The 17082-nt window shown below is 42.5% G+C and overlaps 1 protein-coding gene across 1 annotated transcript in view; it reads right to left on the minus strand.

Annotated features, from left to right (window-relative positions):
• Aatf (apoptosis antagonizing transcription factor) overlaps positions 1-16672 on the minus strand; it is a 113696-nt gene extending 97024 nt beyond the window's left edge. The window contains exons 1-4 of the mRNA XM_004664541.3: positions 16450-16672; positions 15190-15381; positions 10787-11218; positions 10197-10334 (exon numbers count right to left, since the gene is read on the minus strand). Of these exons, the coding sequence (XP_004664598.2) occupies positions 10197-10334; positions 10787-11218; positions 15190-15381; positions 16450-16540 (853 nt within the window). The 5' untranslated portion in view covers positions 16541-16672. The remainder of the gene's footprint in view (positions 1-10196; positions 10335-10786; positions 11219-15189; positions 15382-16449) is intronic.
• Positions 16673-17082: the final 410 nt, after the last annotated feature.

Here is a 17082-nt window from a genome sequence, read left to right on the forward strand (position 1 = left end):
ATGCTAAGCAATGTAATCCAGCACACAGCTACACTGCCAGACCTGCATGCAACTACATATGCATGTTTCAAATAAGCATAACATGAAGAAAAAAATGTCAAACTATTTCAACACTTACATGTTGATTACATGCCCCAATTATATTTTTGGTATATTGCCTTAAAGGTTAAGATGCTTGCCTGCAAATCCCAGTACCAACATAAAGCCAGATGCTCAAAGGGGTGCATGCATCATTGCAGCAGCTAGAGGTCCTAACATACCCATTCTCTCTGCTTGCAAATAAATAAATAAAAATACTTACAATTTTTTAAAGTATTGATAAAAATTAATGGTACCTCTGTCTCTTTGGTTTTTTTATATTTATTTATTTGGGAGGGGGCGCAGACAGAGAATGGGCACACTAGAGCCTCTAGTCACTGCAAACAAACTCCAGATGAATGTGCCATCTTGTGCATCTGGCTTACATGGGTACTGGGTTCTTGGGCTTTGCAGGCAACTGTCTTTAACTGCTAAGCCATCTCTCTAGTCCTCTTTACTGTTTTTTTTTTTTTTTTTTTGTTGTTGTATTTTCAAGGTAGGGTTTCACTCTAGCTCAGGCTGGCCTGGAATTTACTATGTAACTCAGGGTGGCCTCAAACTCAGTGATCCTCCTACCTCAGCCTCTCAAGTGCTGGGATTAAAGGCGTATGCCACTACACCCAGCTTCTCTTTACTGTTTTTAAGTGCATTTATTATAAAATTTTACTTGCAATATATCCTGTAATATATTAGTGTATGTGTTTATTAAAGCATGCTTCATAAAACTAGAATAAATCTAAGTAACAATACAAATTTGCTAAGTAATAGGAAGTCTATAATGCTAATATTTGCAAGCTAGCTAATCTGGTATTTGCAGAGGCAAAAACAAGAGACTCTCAAACAAGGTGGATGGCAAGGTCCAACACACCAAGGCTGTACATATACATGATATACACTATACAAACAAAATGTTTTTAAAATAAGTAAAATGGGGGCTGGAGAGATAGCTCAGTTGTTACGGTGCTTGCCTACAAAACATGATGATCTGATTTCAATTCCCCAGTATCCACATAAAAGCCAGATGCATAATGGTACATGCATCTGGAGTTCATTTGTAACAGCTGGAGGCCCTGAAGTGCCCATTCTCTCTCTCCTAATAAATAAATAAAAATTAAAAATAAATAAATGAACTATTCTTAAATGATGGAAGAAGCTATCCAAGCAGTTCTCTGCCCATCTCTCCTTAAGAGAAAAATGTCTAGAGATGTAGGCCAGTGGCAGAGGGCTTGCCTCACACTTAAAATCCTGGGATTAATCCCTAGCACCAGATTTAAAAAAATAGCCATGTTGGTGGCTGGAGAGGTGGCTTAGCAGTTAAGGCGTTTACCTGCAAAGCCAAAGGATCCTGGTTTGATTCTTCAGGACTCACATCAGCCAGATGCACACGGGGGTGCATGCATCTGGAGTTCGTTTGCAGTGGCTGGAGGCACTGGCATGCCCATTCTCTCTCTTTCTCTCATAAATAAATAAACAACAGCATACCTTTAATCCCAGCACTTGGAAGGAAGAGGTAGGAGGATCACTTTGAATTCAAGGCCACCCTGAGACTATACACAGTGAATTCCAGGTCAACCTGGACTACAGCAGGACCCTATCTCAAAAAACCACCACAAAAATCAGACGGTTGTGGTGGCACACACCTTTAATCCCAGCACTCAGAAGGCACAGGTAGGAGGATTGCTATGAGTCTGAGACCACCCTGAGACTACATAGTGAACTCCAAGTCAGCCTGGGCTAGAGTGTGAGACCCTACCTTGGAAAACAAAACAAAAACAATAATAAATGTCTGAGTCTTGCATTCTTGGTCCTGTCCCTTGGAACTTTTGTACACTTTAAATCAAAAACACTGGAGACAGAGGCTGTGAGGTGGCTTAGCAATTAAGGTGCTTGCCTTGGAAGCCTAAAGACCCAGGTTTGATTCCCCAGGACCTACCTAAGCCAGATACACATGGTAGCACATCTGAAGTCATTTGGCTAGAAGCCCTGGTGTACCCATTTTCTATCTCTCTCTTTCTCAAATAAATAAATAAATAAATAAAATATTCAAACAAACACTGGAGTCAAAGCTGGATGTAGTGGCACACACTTGTAATTATAGCACTCAAGAAGCAGAGGCTGGACAATCACAAGCTCAAGACCAGCCTGGGATACATAGTGAGTACCAGGCCAGCTAGGACTACATAACAAGAGCCTGTCTCAAACAAATAAATTGGATGAGTGAATAAATGAAGCCAGCAAAGCATGGTGGTGCATATCTGCAATTCTAGCACTAAGGGAGTGGTGACAAAAGGATCAGGGTTCAAGGTCAGCTTCAGCTACAAACTGAGTTCAAACCAGCCTGAGCCACATGAATCCCTCCATCACAAACAAACAAATAGTAATAATTTAATGTCTAGTCTGTCACAGATAAATGCAAGACTTCAAACTCATTATATTAAAATTGATCACTAGGGCTGGGAGATGGATCAGTGGTGAAGCGACCTTGCTTGCAAAGCCTGTAGGTTTGAATTAGATCCTCCCCAGAACCCATATAAATCTGGATGCATTCTTGCAGGCCAGCTCAGAGCCTCCAGGTTGTCTCCTGACTTCCACACATGATACGTACTTGTAAAAAATAATTTAATTTTTTAAATTTACCACCAAATTAAAAAAAATAAATGGCACAGACAATAATAGCTGTCTACAGAATAGGGAAGCAGGTGGTCATGGTAAGGGATAAGGAGGAGTTTCACTGTATATAGTCCTTAATATCTTTTGAATTGTCAACTACATGAACACACTGCTTAAAAATAAAAAACAATGGCTCAGTGGTTAAAATATTTGTCATGTGAGCAGGAGGACCTGAGTTCATATCCCTAGCCCCCATGCAAAATGCCAGGCATTGCTATATACACATGTAATCCCTAGGGCTAGGAGATAGAGGCAAAAGGATCCCTGGAGCTTGCTGACTAGCTTATCTTGTCTATCCCAGTGAGCTCCAGGTTCAGTGAGACCTTAAAAAATAAAGTGGAGAGCTGGGCCTGGTGACACATGCCTTTAATCCCAGCACTCAGGAGGCAGAGGTAGGAGGATCACCATGAGTTCAAGGCTACCCTGAGAATACAGAGTGAATTCCAGGTCAGCCTGGGATAAAGTGAGAGCCTACCTTGAAAATAAATAAATAAAGTGGAGAGTGATTAAGTAAGATATGCATCAACCTCTGGCTGCTACATGCACAGGCATACACTCAGACACTCATGCAAATACATACATGCATACTTGCATACAATTTTAAAAACAAAATAGAAACATTATCTAGCAAGACTCATGACAACACATGACTTACTGAATTGTGAAAATATGCAGAAGTCAATTAGTATTAAAAGTGTTAGTCGGGGCTGGAGAGATGGCTAGCAGTTAAGGTGCTTGCCTACTTTTGTGGTGGTTTGATTCACGTGTCCCCCATAATCTTAGGTGTTCTGGATGCTAGGTCCCCAGCTGGTGGCAATTTGGAATTGAGTTCTCCTAAAGAAAATGTATTGTTGGGGGCAGGTTTATGGTTATTATAACCAGCTTCCTTTTGCCAATGTTTGGCATACTCTCCTGTTGCTGTTGCCCACCTGATGTTGGAGAGGTGGTGATGTCCACACTCTGCTCATGTCATCATTTTCCCTTGCTACTATGGAATTTCCCCTTGAGTATGTAAGCCAAAATACACCTTTTTTTTCCCCACAAGCTGCTCTTGGTCGGGTGTTTCCTGCCAGAATGCGAACCTGACTGCAGTGTATACCCATCAAAAAGTCTTCTAAACCGGGCGTGGTGGCACACGCCTTTAATCCCAGCACTCGGGAGGCAGAGGTAGGAGGATCGCCATGAGTTTAAGGCCACCCTGAGACTACATAGTGAATTCCAGGTCAGCCTGGGCTAGAGTGAAACCCTAACTCAAAAAACCAAACCAAAAAAAAAAAAAAAAAGTTTTCTAAATGTCTACACTTACACCCTTTGATCTGTGCTGCTATCACTCTTAGTTAGAAAATCTGGTTTTGGAGCTAGGGAAATAGCTTAGCAGTTAAGGCACTTGCCCGAGAAGCCTAAGGACCCCAGTTCAATTCCCCAGGACCATGTAAGCCAGATGCACAAGGGGCACATGCATCTGGAGTTCGTTTGCAGTGGCTAGAGGCCTGACGTGCCCATTCTCTCTTTCTTTCTATCTGCTTCTTTCTCAGTCTCTCTCTCAAATAAATAAATAAATAAATAAATAAATAAACAAAAAGTAAGAAAATCTGCTTTTACAGATGGCAGCAAATACCAGGAAGACACAAGATCTATCAGTACAGTATGAAAAGAAAGCTGGCTACCTGGCATGAGACTAGTCATCTGTATTACATATGCCAGAGCCTAGGAGATATGACAGAGGAAGTAGTGGATTCAATGAGTGCTGCTCTGACAGATAGCTGGTGAGCCTCCTCTTGGAAAATGGTGGTAGACACCGAGGAGACTCAAACTCACCAAAGAAGAAAATCAGAGGCTGCAGAGAACTCAACATTGAAGGATACTTATAACATGCCCTCTAAGGCTCAGGAAACATTACAGTGTATAAGAGAGGGTGAAAAGGTTGTTAAGAGCCAAAGGATAGGAAGAAGTATACTATGGCATTGGGACACACACACACACACACACACACACACAGTTACTGGTGCATTTATGACCCCACAGTGAATACAGATAATCCCACAGAGGAGGGTCCTCAGGGGGATGGGAATGGGGGTGAGGGGACATATGATATATATAACCTGATGGGAATATGACTAATATGCAATATATTTATATAGTAAAGTTCACAATAAAGTAAATTTTTCAAAACAAAACTTTCTGTGCAAGCATGACCTGAGAAAGCCTAAGAGACTACTTGAGTTGGCTTCCCATTACCTACATAAACAGCTGCATGTGGCCACACGTCTGTAACCCCAGTGCTGTGGAGAACAGAGGCAGAACTGCCAAGGCTCTTGAAAAAACAGCAAGCTCTGGGATCAGTAAGAGACTCCAGCTCAAGTATGAACTGATGGAAGAGCAGTGGAGAGACATTCTGACACTTCCCTCCAGCCATCGGTCAGCACAGGTGAGTGCGCCTTTGACTGGTAAGAAGCACTGCACAGGCACAAACACATGAACACCCCACACCCCACACCACATGTAAGCCAAAAAAGTGCTAGTCTATTTAAGTCAAAATTATTGGATGGGTCTCATGCAAGAGCTACAGAGAGATGAAGTGAATATGAATTAGAAATATAAAAATGAAGGGAGGCAAAGAAAACATGCTAATATAGAATTTGTTTTTAAGCTCTTTGGCAGGGAAAAAATTTTATTATGTCTACATTTATGTTAACATTATACTGTGTTCTTGACTGTTTTGCTTATGGGAAATATCAAAATGTCAACTATTGTTTCTATGAAAGGTCTTTAATGATATTACATTTTAGACCTGTAATGAAACATGATGCTCAGTGCAGTTGGTAATGCATCTCATTAAACTCATTAATAACATGCATTTCACTAAAAGGTCAACTTATTATGGTAAAAGTTTAGCTTTTCTTTAATCACTTCACTTAAACCTGTATAGCAAACTCAAGAAAAGATAGTAGAGAATGCTTTTCACATAAATCCTCTCAATTCTCCCATCCGCCCAAGCCAGTCATTGTCAATAAAAATTAACCGCTAGGCTGGTGTGTAGCTCAGTGACAGAGCGATGGCCTAGCACACATACGACACAACACGGGCTCCAAGCCCAGCTCTGAGAACTATCACTTGTGTTTGCATGTGGAACTGTGATAGTAAGAGTTTTTAAATCCGTATCTTTTTAGACATACAAGCTGAAAATTTTATTAATAAAATGAGAGGATATCCATTATTTGCTCCAAAATACTGCAGAAAAGGGAGGAAGAAATAAAATTGGCTATGAGTTAACTGCTTAAGCTAATGATAGTATTGGGGGGGATGGTTCACTGTGCTATTTTCTTTATATATGTTTGATATGGTACATAATGAAAATTTATATAATTCATCTGGTATTTCCTTAATAGCCTGCCTCTTTCCTTACGTATCATTGCCACCAGCATAAAAGGCCCACCTCCAAGTACTATAAAACTTGAAAAGAAAGCTAAAGAGAAAAAAGCTAACATCTTTGGAGAAATAGCTTGTGGATCGAATACACTTTAATTTAAGATTACTTCATGCTATTGTGTCAAAAAAGTTACTGAAATCACTTCACAGTTCAAAAATCTAATTGCTAACACACAATAGCAAGGTGACTAGGAACTAAGTGATGCCATGGGAAAGGGAGAAGCAAAGATACTTAGTTTCTGAAACGTGGAGTATGAGGTACTAAAATGTAGCTGGTAGTCTTCTGTTTTACAGGTCAAATTCAAGGCTGTGAGTGAAGGACAGAGCACATACTAAGCAGACATAACCTATGGATACGATCCCATATACAGTGCAGTGTACACTGATGGGGTACAAGAGCCTGAAAAAAGACTGGAAAAGCTGGGCATGGTGACACACATCTTTAATCCCAGCACTCGGGAGGCAGAGGTAAGAGGATCTCTGAGTTCAAGGCCACTGTGAGGCTACACAGTGAATTTCCAGGTCAGCCTGGCTAGAGCAGACCCTACCTTGGGGGGGGGGGGAGACTAGAAAGGTAGGAGAACACACAAAGTGCATACAGTGTCACCAAAGCCCAAGGAAAAATACCTTGAAGTGCAATCTTTCAGCAAGGCAAGAACTCAGTTTTGGCAATAAGGGAATTCCTAGCAATTATCCCACAGCAACAGAAGATGCCAAAGACAAATTATAACTTAAAGTAGACTACTACCCACCTTTCAGAACAAATAATCTAAATTACACAGGGAATCTGAATCCTAATACAACTTTAAAAATAACATGAAGACATGGGCTGGAGAGATGGCCTAGTAGTTAAGGCACTTGCCAACAAAGCAAATGACCCAGGTTCAATTCCCCAGTACCCACATAAAGTCAGATGCACAGGTGGAGCATGAGTTTGGAGTTGTTTGCAGTGATTGGAGGCCCTGGCTTACCCATTCTCCCTCTCAAATAAGTAAATAATTTTTTTTTTTTAATTGATGCCGGGCATGGTGGCACAAACCTTTAATCCCAGCACTCAGGAGGCAGAGGTAGGATTGTCATGATTTTGAGGCCAGCCTGAGACTACATAGTGAATTCCAGGCTATCCTGGGCTAGAATGAGACCCTACCTCAAAAAAAAAAAAAAAAAAAAAAAAAAAAGACAGTGAGGATGATGGTTAGTTACAATGACAATCATTCATGTGGTTGAACAATTCCAAATAGCTTTCAAAAGAAAAAGATAACAGGTCGGTTGTGGTGGTGCACGCCTTTAATCCCAGCACTCAGTAGCCAGAGGCAGGAGGGCCACCGTGATTTTAAGGCCACCCTGAGACTACATAATGAATTCCTGGGCTACAGTGAAACCCTACCTCAAACAACTTAAAAAAAAAAAAAAGGTAACAGTGGTGCCTATCATTTATGAAGTTATGTGACCAGCTTTATCTTGACTATGTCCTTTAGTTTTAGAAATATTTTTATTTGAGAGTGCGTGGAGATGGGGCACGCTAGAGCCTTTTGCACCTGCAAACAAACTCCAGCCACAGGCACTACTTTGTCCATCTGGCTTTATGCAGGTACTAGGGAACTGAATCTGGGCTGGCAGGTTGTGTAAGCAAGTACCTTTAACTGCTGAGTCATCTCCCCAGTCCTGACTTTGTCTTCTAACCCTCATAACCATATTATTCCCATTTTACTATGAAGTAACTTGTCCATGGTCACATAGCTAACCCACTGCTGAGATGAACTCTAAAGCCAGGCAGAGGGTTAAGGATGGAGCTCAGTTGGAATAGCACTTTCCTAGCATGCATAAAGTCCCGAGTTCAATCTCTAGCATCACATAAACAGGGTGTGCGACTACAGTACATGCCAGTAATCCTAAGCACTGGGAAGTAGAGGCAGGAGGATGGGGAATTCAAGGTACTCCTTGTCTGTATATCAAGGCCAGTCTAGGCTACAAGATACATTGCTTAGAACAAATAAACAAATGCAGGGATTCTGACTTTAACTGCTCTATAAAATCTAGCAAAGTAAAAAAAAAGAGATTTAAAGACAGTAAATTTCAATATCTGTTTTAGGGTTGGTATAAATTCAACCTACATTTCATATCAACTATATAGTACTATATAAATTGGCTACCAAGAATATAGCCAAGATATGATTCTCTTTACCAAGACAGGGAAGTATGTAACATGTTATGTCATACTGTCATAAGAACATTGAAGGGACTGGAGAGATGGCTTAGTGGTTAAGGCACTTGCCTGTGAATCCTAAGGACCCAGGTCCAATTTCCCAGTACCCACATAAGCCAGATGCACAAGGGGGCGCATGCTTCTGGAGTTCATTTGCAGTGGATGGAGCCCTGGTGCACCCATTCTCTCCCTTTCTCTGTCTCATAAATAAATAAAATATGTTTTTAAAAATTTGAAAGAAAAGAGAAGAAGGGAGGGAGTGGAAACTAAATATCTGATGTTAACCCTAATGCGTAAAAGAAAAAAAAAATGACCTTAGAGGCTGGTGCATGGTGGTGTATGGCTTTATCCTAGCACTCAGGAGGCAGAGGTAGGAGGATCACTGTGAGATGAAAGCCAGCTTGGATTAGAGATCCTACCTTAAAGAAACCAAAACAAAACAAAAAGGCAGAGAATGGGACTTGGGAGATAGCTCAGCAGTTCAAGGAGCTTGCTTATAAAGCCTTCTGGTCCAGATTCAATTCACCAACTATCCATGTAAAGCTGGATGGGCACTGGCTTGCAGTGGTAAGAGACCCTGGCACCTGGCACATCCATATACACACACACAGGTACAAATAAATTAATAATAACTAACAGAAGAGTACTAAAAAAAATTTCAAGAAGCTGGGCATGATGGCACATGCTTTTAATCCCAGCTCTCAGGAGGTAGAGGTAGGAGGACCACCATGAATTAGAGGCCTCCGAGACTATAGAGTGAAGTCCAGGTCAACCTGGGCTAGAGTGAGACCCAATAAATAACATCACTTGACTTTTAAAAAACTTAAATCAAGTGTGTGGGGGGGGGTGGAGGGTATTACCATGGGATATTATTTTATAATCATGGAAAATGTTAATAAAATTTTTTTTAAAAAGTGAACCCAATTTTAAAAAAAACTTAAATCATTCTCTCCCTTTTATTCTATACTAGTGGGTTTTCACATAATTTTTCTTAAGTAATTTTTTAAGAGCTAACTCAGAAAGCCATAGCAAAGATGTGGAATGAAGGCAGGTAAAAGAAAGGGAACAGCCATGCCTCAAACACCTGACATACTTCAAAGCTGTCTTCATTTGATAAATGGGTTATATTACTATCTTTATTTTATTTATTTATTCATTTATAGAGAGGCAGATAGAGAATGGGTACACCAGGGCCTCTAGCCACTGCTAATAAACTCCAGACACATGCACCACCTTGTGTATCTGGCTTTACGTGGGTTCTGGGGAAATCAAACCCAGGTCCTTAGACTTTGTAGGCAAGTGCCTTAACTGCTGAGCCATCTCTCCAGCCCAATATATTGCTATCTTTAAAAGTTCAAACTGGCCGGGCGTGGTGGCGCACACCTTTAATCCCAGCACTCGGGAGGCAGAGGTAGGAGGATTGCCATGAGTTCAAGGCCACCCTGAGATGACAGAGTTAATTCCAGGTCAGCCTGGACCAGAGTGAGACACTACCTCGAAAAACCAAAATAAATAAATAAATAAATAAAAGTTCAAACTGGCTGGGCATGGAGGTGTACACCTTTAATCCCAGCACTCAAGAGGCAGAGGAAGGAGGATGGCCGTGAGTTCGAGGCCACCCTGAGACTACATAGTAATTCCAGGTCAGCCTGGGCTAGAGTGAGAACCTACCTTGAAAAACAAAACAAAACAAAAAGTTCAAACTATTATTCTACATCATAATATCTCTAAAATCAAATCTTTTTCTTTTGCATCCAACCCAGTAGATCCCAATATACTTTGAAGTTTCACAATATAGTTTAAATATCCTTACTATTTTTTAGAGCGCTGACAAATTCTGGGCCACCTTTGTCTTTGAAAACAGGGAAAACATCTGGCTGAGGCAACTGATTGGTGGTCAACAGAGCTTTTTGTAGTTTAATCCTTCCTTCCAAGAGCTGGTCCCACAGTGCTGAGAAAGAAGAAAAGAGAAACCCATCCTTGAGTTACAAAAGTTTCCTGGGATGGGGACAGAGGAAGGACAAGAAACAGTCCCTCTCTGAGCAGTATGCTTTATCACTTTCATGCCACAGAAACATTCATTACTCTAGGAAATAAATTTCTGTATCCTGGATGGAAATATTTGCTTTGAGAGAGGAAAGGCTAAAGCCCAGGCAAAGTAGAAACTCTCTACTCTTCAATCTTCCAGTTGCCACAGGTACTAGAGCAGAACCAGCTAAGCAGCTCAGCACAGAAATGGCTGGCTAAGCATACAGGACCAGGGCTTTAGGCCTCTGGGTAAGTGATGCATGTCACAAACTAATTGCAATGACACAGAGACGGGAATAGCCAAAAACAAACAAACAAAAAGTAGAGCAAATGCAGAGACTGAAAAATAAGCAAGCAGCCAAGTCACATACACACCAATCTGGTTCTTGACAGCTCTTCCTTTCTCTACTTCTTCAGAAACTTTCACACTGGAGAAGGTCATCACTACACCATCATCTTCACTGTTCCTGTCTCCTGCCTTGTCTTCCTCACTCTCAGCATCCAAGTCTTCCTCGACATCCCCTTCTTCCATGCCACTCTCTTCCTCTTCCTCTTCTTCCTCTTCACTGCTCCCAAGATCATCCATTCCTTCTGTAAACTTCTCAAAGTCACTAATGCTCTGGAAACTGAAGCCTGGCACTTCTGCAGAGTGGTTTCTGCTCTTCTTCCTTCTGGCCAGGTTGCTCTTCGCATCATCCTCAGTATCCTGCTCCTCAGAGGCACTGAGGCTCTCCTCCTCAGATTCTTCCAAGTCCAGGCCCTCTGATATATCATCTCCAGATCCTTCTTCATCAGGTATTTCTTTGTCTAAATTAGAAAGAAAAATATGGGTGTTACTTTGAGAAAAATACCAGGCCATATCTTTCATCTCAGTTAATGAGCTATAACATCTATTATGGGGAAGCAAATTTATTATTGTACGCTATTCACTTCGACAAATATTTACTATTTATCTACTATCACTAAAACACTAAAGAGAAGCAAAGATGAACAGAACATAGTCAAATCTTTAGAAAATATTCTAGTAGGAGACAAAGACCCGTAAAAATGACAATATATGGAAGAATGAAAAGCACTTTGAGGGGCTGGAGAGATGGCTTAGTGGTTAAGGTACCTGCCTGCAAAGCCAAAGGACCCAGGTTCAATTCCCTACATAAGCCAGATACACAAGGTGGTGCATGTGCTTGGAGCTCATCTACAGCATCTGGAGGCCCTGGAATACCAATTCTCTCTCTCAAATAATGAAAAAAAAAATTTTTTTTAAAGAAAAGTACTTTGTGGGGCACATGCTTGCAAAGCCTAGCGGCCTGGTTTTCATTACCCAGCACCCACATAAAACCACACACCAAAAGTAGTACAATAGGCTACAAAGATGGCGTAGTGGTTAAGGCACTTGTTTGCAAAGCCAAAGGACCCAGGTTCAATTCCCCAGAACCCACATAAGCCAGATGCACAAGGCGGCACATGCATCTGTAGTTCATATGCAGTGGCTAGAGGCCCTGGCATAGCCATTCTCTCTCTCTTTCTCTCTATATCTGCTTCTTTCTTTCTCTCAAATAAATAAAATATTTTTTTAAAAGAATGGTTAGATTTCAACAGGTGTTTGGGAATAACCAGTTTCCCCAAGCCTACATATGAACATTTATCATTAGCTATCCCAAATGTACAATTATATCATACCAGTATATTCTACTGAATACTTATTAAACACCTATTATAAGCCAGGTATCAAGGCTAAGGAAACACAGAAAGACAGAGCTTAATACCTAGCCAAAAGTTCATTATCTGATAGCAGTAATAGATATGCATACCGACAATTATACTACAATGTTACCAATACACAGTACATAGAACAGCATCACCTAACAATCCTAGAAAGGTTAGGAATGGCTTCATGCAAAGGAGATGTTATTGATTTTATTTATAAGGAACAGCTCATCAAGAGAAAAGGAAGGAAAAGAGGAAATAAAGGCTGGAGGGATGGCTTAGCAGTTAAGACTGTAAAGCCTAATAACCCAGGTTCAATTCCCTAGAACCCATGTAAAGCCACAAGCACAAAGTGCTGCATGCATCTGGAGTTCGTTTTCAGCAGCTAGAGGCCCTGGCATACCCATATTCTCTACCCCCTAGCCCCCACCCACAATCCATTGCAAATAAATAAATAAAAATGTAAAAAAAAATTCTCAAGGGTTTTCAGTGGTTCTAAGTCCTGGATATTAAAAAAAAAAAAAAAAGGAAAGAGAAGGACTAGGTTGTATTGTACAAGGATGTAGAGGGAGGAGCTTAGAGGAGGCCGCCCAGGAGAAGGATGGGAGTGCTAGTTAAGGATGCTGGTTTTACTTATGCTTGAGGTTTTTGCTATTCACCCAACTTCTTCCATGGTAGAGCAGAAAAGTCCCATGTATATGAATAGCACAATGACTTGACATAGGAAACAAGTTACCAACAACTTTCTTCAATAGAATAAACATTTTATGAAAACATGACAGGTCATCAGTACACTCTTCAAGAAATATGCATATGCTTACGGCATAAATGAGGCTGTCAAAAATTAAAACAAGACTTTAATCCCAGCACTCAAAGAGACAGAGGTAGGAGTGAGTTCAAGGCCATCCTGAGACTACATGGTTAATTCCAGATCAGCCTGGGTTAGAGCAAGACCTTACCTTGAAAAGCCAAAAACAAATAAGTAAATAAAAGTAAAAACAATAATCCCAGGCAGAGGTAAGAGGATCACTGTGAGTTCAAGGCCACCCTGGGACTACATAGTGAATTCCAGGTCAGACTGGGCTAGAGTGAGACCCTACCTCAAAAAACAAAACAAACAAACAAATAAAACTAAGTGTTAAACAAGCTTTTAAAATCCTTTAAATTCTAATGTATGCCATTTCTCAAACTAAGAAATATTCACAGAGCATAGATCATGGGTTGAGAGTGTAACTCATTTGGCAGAGCATTTTCCCTAGTATACACAAAGCCCTGGGATTAATCCTCCACATTGAATAAACTGGGTCTGTTGGTATACACTTGTAATCCTAGTGCACAGAATGTGGAGGAAAGAGAATCTAAAGTTCAAGGTCATTAATGGTTATATAGTGAATATGAAGCCAGTCTGGGCCTTCTGAGATCATGTCTCAAAAAAAAAAACAAAAAAAAAAAGAGGGGGCTGGAGAGATGGCTTAGTGGTTAAGCGCTTGCCTGTGAAGCCTATGGAACCAGGTTCGAGGCTCAATTTCCCAGTACCCACGTAAGACAGATGCACAAGATGGAGTTTGTTTGTAGTGGCTGGAGGACCTGGTGCACCCATTCTCTTCCTCCCTCTCCCTCTCTCAAATTAAAAAAAAAAAAAAAGCCAGGTGTGGTGGTACATGCCTTTAATCCCAGTACTCAGGAGGCAGAGGTAGGAGAATCGCTGTGAGTTCAAGGCCACCCTGAGACTACAGAGTGAATTCCGGGTCAGCCTGGGCTAGAGTGAGACCCTACCTTGGGGAAAAAAAAAAAAAGAGCGTAGATCTTAGAATGAGCATGCTTTCATTTGAATCTTGGCTCTTCCATTTAATAGCTGTATGACTTTAAGCAAGTCACTTAACCAATTAGCCCCTCACTTTTCTTGTCAGTAAAATGGGAAAAAAATACTATCAACCACTTGAGTTATTGGGAAGATTCAATGAGATGACAAAGGTAATGATAATTGTATTACTATTTCTTGAGAAATGTGTTCCAGGCTCTCAGAACTTAAAGAGCTAACCACAGTGGCTGACATGTGGTGAGAGCTCAATAAATATTGTCATATTTGTCTCATGATTGGTCCCTTTATCAGTCTCTAGACAAATAGGAAATGAGCTTATCAGGAGCTCCCAGAACTACATCAAGGACTAAATCATAGATATCATAACATGAATGATAGTTCTGGGTATATTAGCAGTGGATTCTCAACATGGCACTGTTGCCCTCCCCAAAGGCAAGTAAATGGCATCCTCTCAATTATCATATCTAGCCTCTTCTACCTTGAGAAACTCACTATTCTTTAAAACTATAAGCTCACATCCTCCTAAGTCTTTTACAAGGAAGACAGAAGCATTATGCTATTCTTATAATAGCAAAAGGTGAGTTTCATAAATAACCAATATAATAACTGATATATAATGTATTAATTTAAGTTTTAAAAAAAATTAAGTTTAAAAAAAACTGAAAGGGAAGCACACCTTTAATCCCAGTACTTGGGAGGCACAGGACAGGAGGATCACAGTGAGTTCAAGGCCACCCTGAGACTACAAAGTGAATTCTAGATCAGCCTGGACTAGAGTGAAACCTTACCTCAAAATAAATAAATTTGAAATAGTCAAGATCCATGCTCATGGGATATGCTTTTTTTGTTTTGTTTTGTTTTGTTTTAACACACAGCCCTTACCAAAATGCATAGGGTCTTGTATAGCCTATGCTGGCCTCAAATTCAGCCCAGGCTAGTCTTCAACTCCTGGTTTTCCAACCTTGGCCTCCCTGCCTGTTCAGATAACAGGTGTTAACCACCAGGCATGGCTGGGCTTTAGCTTTCTTTTTTCTTTCTTTTCTGTTTTTGGTTGAAACAGGGTCTCATGTGTCAATCCTGGCCTCAAACTTATGACCTTAAATTTCTAATTCTCACTGCCAGTGCTTGAATTACAGGTATGCACTGCAACACTTGTTTGGGACTGCAGACTTTCAGAAATTATCCAGAAACAAAAATATTAACCCTATAAAACTTGGAGGAAAAGACTTCCATGCAAATGTGTACTCACCAGATGAATCTGGCAGAGACTGTTGCCACTGGTCTTCCTTCCAAGCTTTCCTAGAAGTGGTCTTGCCAGAATACCTTTTGTCTGTGTCCAAGAGGGAGGATGATGCCAGTTTTCTGATGCTACTCACACCCAGGAAATCACTTTCCTCATCTTCCCCTTCATCAAACCTGTCAATCACTCTGGCAGCAGTGGCTGTGGGGGAGGAGAAAAAAGTCATCAGATTCTCAGGTTAGAAAGAACTTTTAGTAAGAACCCTTAAACCCAGGGCCTTGTGCATGTTAGGCAAGTCTTGGAGGTCCTCAACAGAATCTTTCCCAATTTCCAGAAATAAGAGACTCCTTAGTGTTCTCTGGGTAGACCACTGTCATATTTGCTTTGTGTTTCTGAGTGGAAAGCTAAGTATATATTCTTATTCCTTGGACTCTATAAAAAAATAGTCTAATTCCTCATTCCTCTCCCCTGATGTTTTTGTTTGCTTGCTTGTTTGTTGGAGATTCTGGAGATTAAATGTAGGGCCTCAAGCAGGCTAGGCAAACACTCTATCACTAAGCTCCATCCCCAGACCATAATTCCTTTTCCATGTGTGCCTGTGGCTGCAACATCTTAAATCAGCTATCAAGTTCTATATTCACTCCACCCCTCTGAGAGTTTTCTTCACTTATCCTGGCTTTAAAGAACCCCCCGTTTCTTCCCTTGCTATTCCTAAGCCACGGCCCAGCAGTCGCATGTATTCCATTATACCTTCCTCACACTTCTCTGACTAAAGTCTTAAAGCAAGAATGACTTTCCCAGCTGAGACCCCGAGCAGACTTCCAGGACAGCGATCCATCATCAGACCCCGAGCAAGGGGTTTTTTAACAGCACCAGGGAGTCCTTACCGCTTCCAAGACTTCACTCTCGCAAGTTAAGTTTTGAGAGGGGGCGCGCGCACGCCAACCCAAAACAAGAGCTGCTGGGTCTAAGGCTACACCCCGGCGGGCGTCCCGAACGACAGGTCACCCGCAGCCTGCCGCCACACCGGCTCACTCCAGGCCTCCCCGGCCGCCCAGTCCCACCTCGGTAGGGTCCGCCCACCCACCCAGTCCCCAGTGCGTGTCCACTGAAGCTAAAGGCTCCGCCACCCTGCTGGGGGACCCCCTCGCGACCGGCAGCTTTCCTCCGCGGAAGGAAAGGACGGCAGGCCCGGGGCGCGGCGAAGTGGGGACCGAGCACAGGGTCGCCCCAGCTCCGCACGTGGCTCGCTCCCCAGTCGGGCCTCACCTTCCTCCGGGTCGGCCTCAGGATCCGCCTCGCGCGGATTCGGATTCAACAGCTGTTCCAGCTGCAGGGCCCAAGGCTGCGAGCCCGCCATCGTCACCAGCTACCCGGGTCCTCCACGCTGCGTTCAGGTCCCGAGCAGACGCACCCTCCCCGGGGCTCTCGCGCCACACTCCTCCGCACCACAGGCGGAGTTTGCGCCCAGCCGAGCGCTCGGCTCTTGGCGGCCAACTTCCGGGAGGCGCGCGCGCGCGCGCGCACGCACGCACGCACGCGCGGGAGGGAGGGAGGGGGCGGGGCCTTCGCGTCACTCCCGGCGTCGCTAGGATGGAGACGCAGGCGCGCGTGCGCGAGAGTCGCGGCGGCGAGTAGGGTTGCTCGGGAGCGCGCTGGGGCACGTGACCGCCTCTGGCCCTGAACGCGGGTTGCGCCGCGCGCCGCCCATATCCCCCTGCACGAGATATGCCTCGAGCTTTGTGCGAGGTTCGGTTAGGAATAAAGCGTGGTCTAGCCGTGGCCCACGGTGGCTGATTTGTGAAGGAAGGCGGTAAGGGTAAGCTTCTCGAACGTCAGAGATGCGCTGGCGCAAGCAGAGAGTCCGACCCAAAATTGATTGTGCTTTTCAACAATGTTTGA

This window comes from Jaculus jaculus, chromosome 9, assembly GCF_020740685.1.
Source record: "Jaculus jaculus isolate mJacJac1 chromosome 9, mJacJac1.mat.Y.cur, whole genome shotgun sequence".
NCBI classification, from domain to species: domain Eukaryota; kingdom Metazoa; phylum Chordata; class Mammalia; order Rodentia; family Dipodidae; genus Jaculus; species Jaculus jaculus.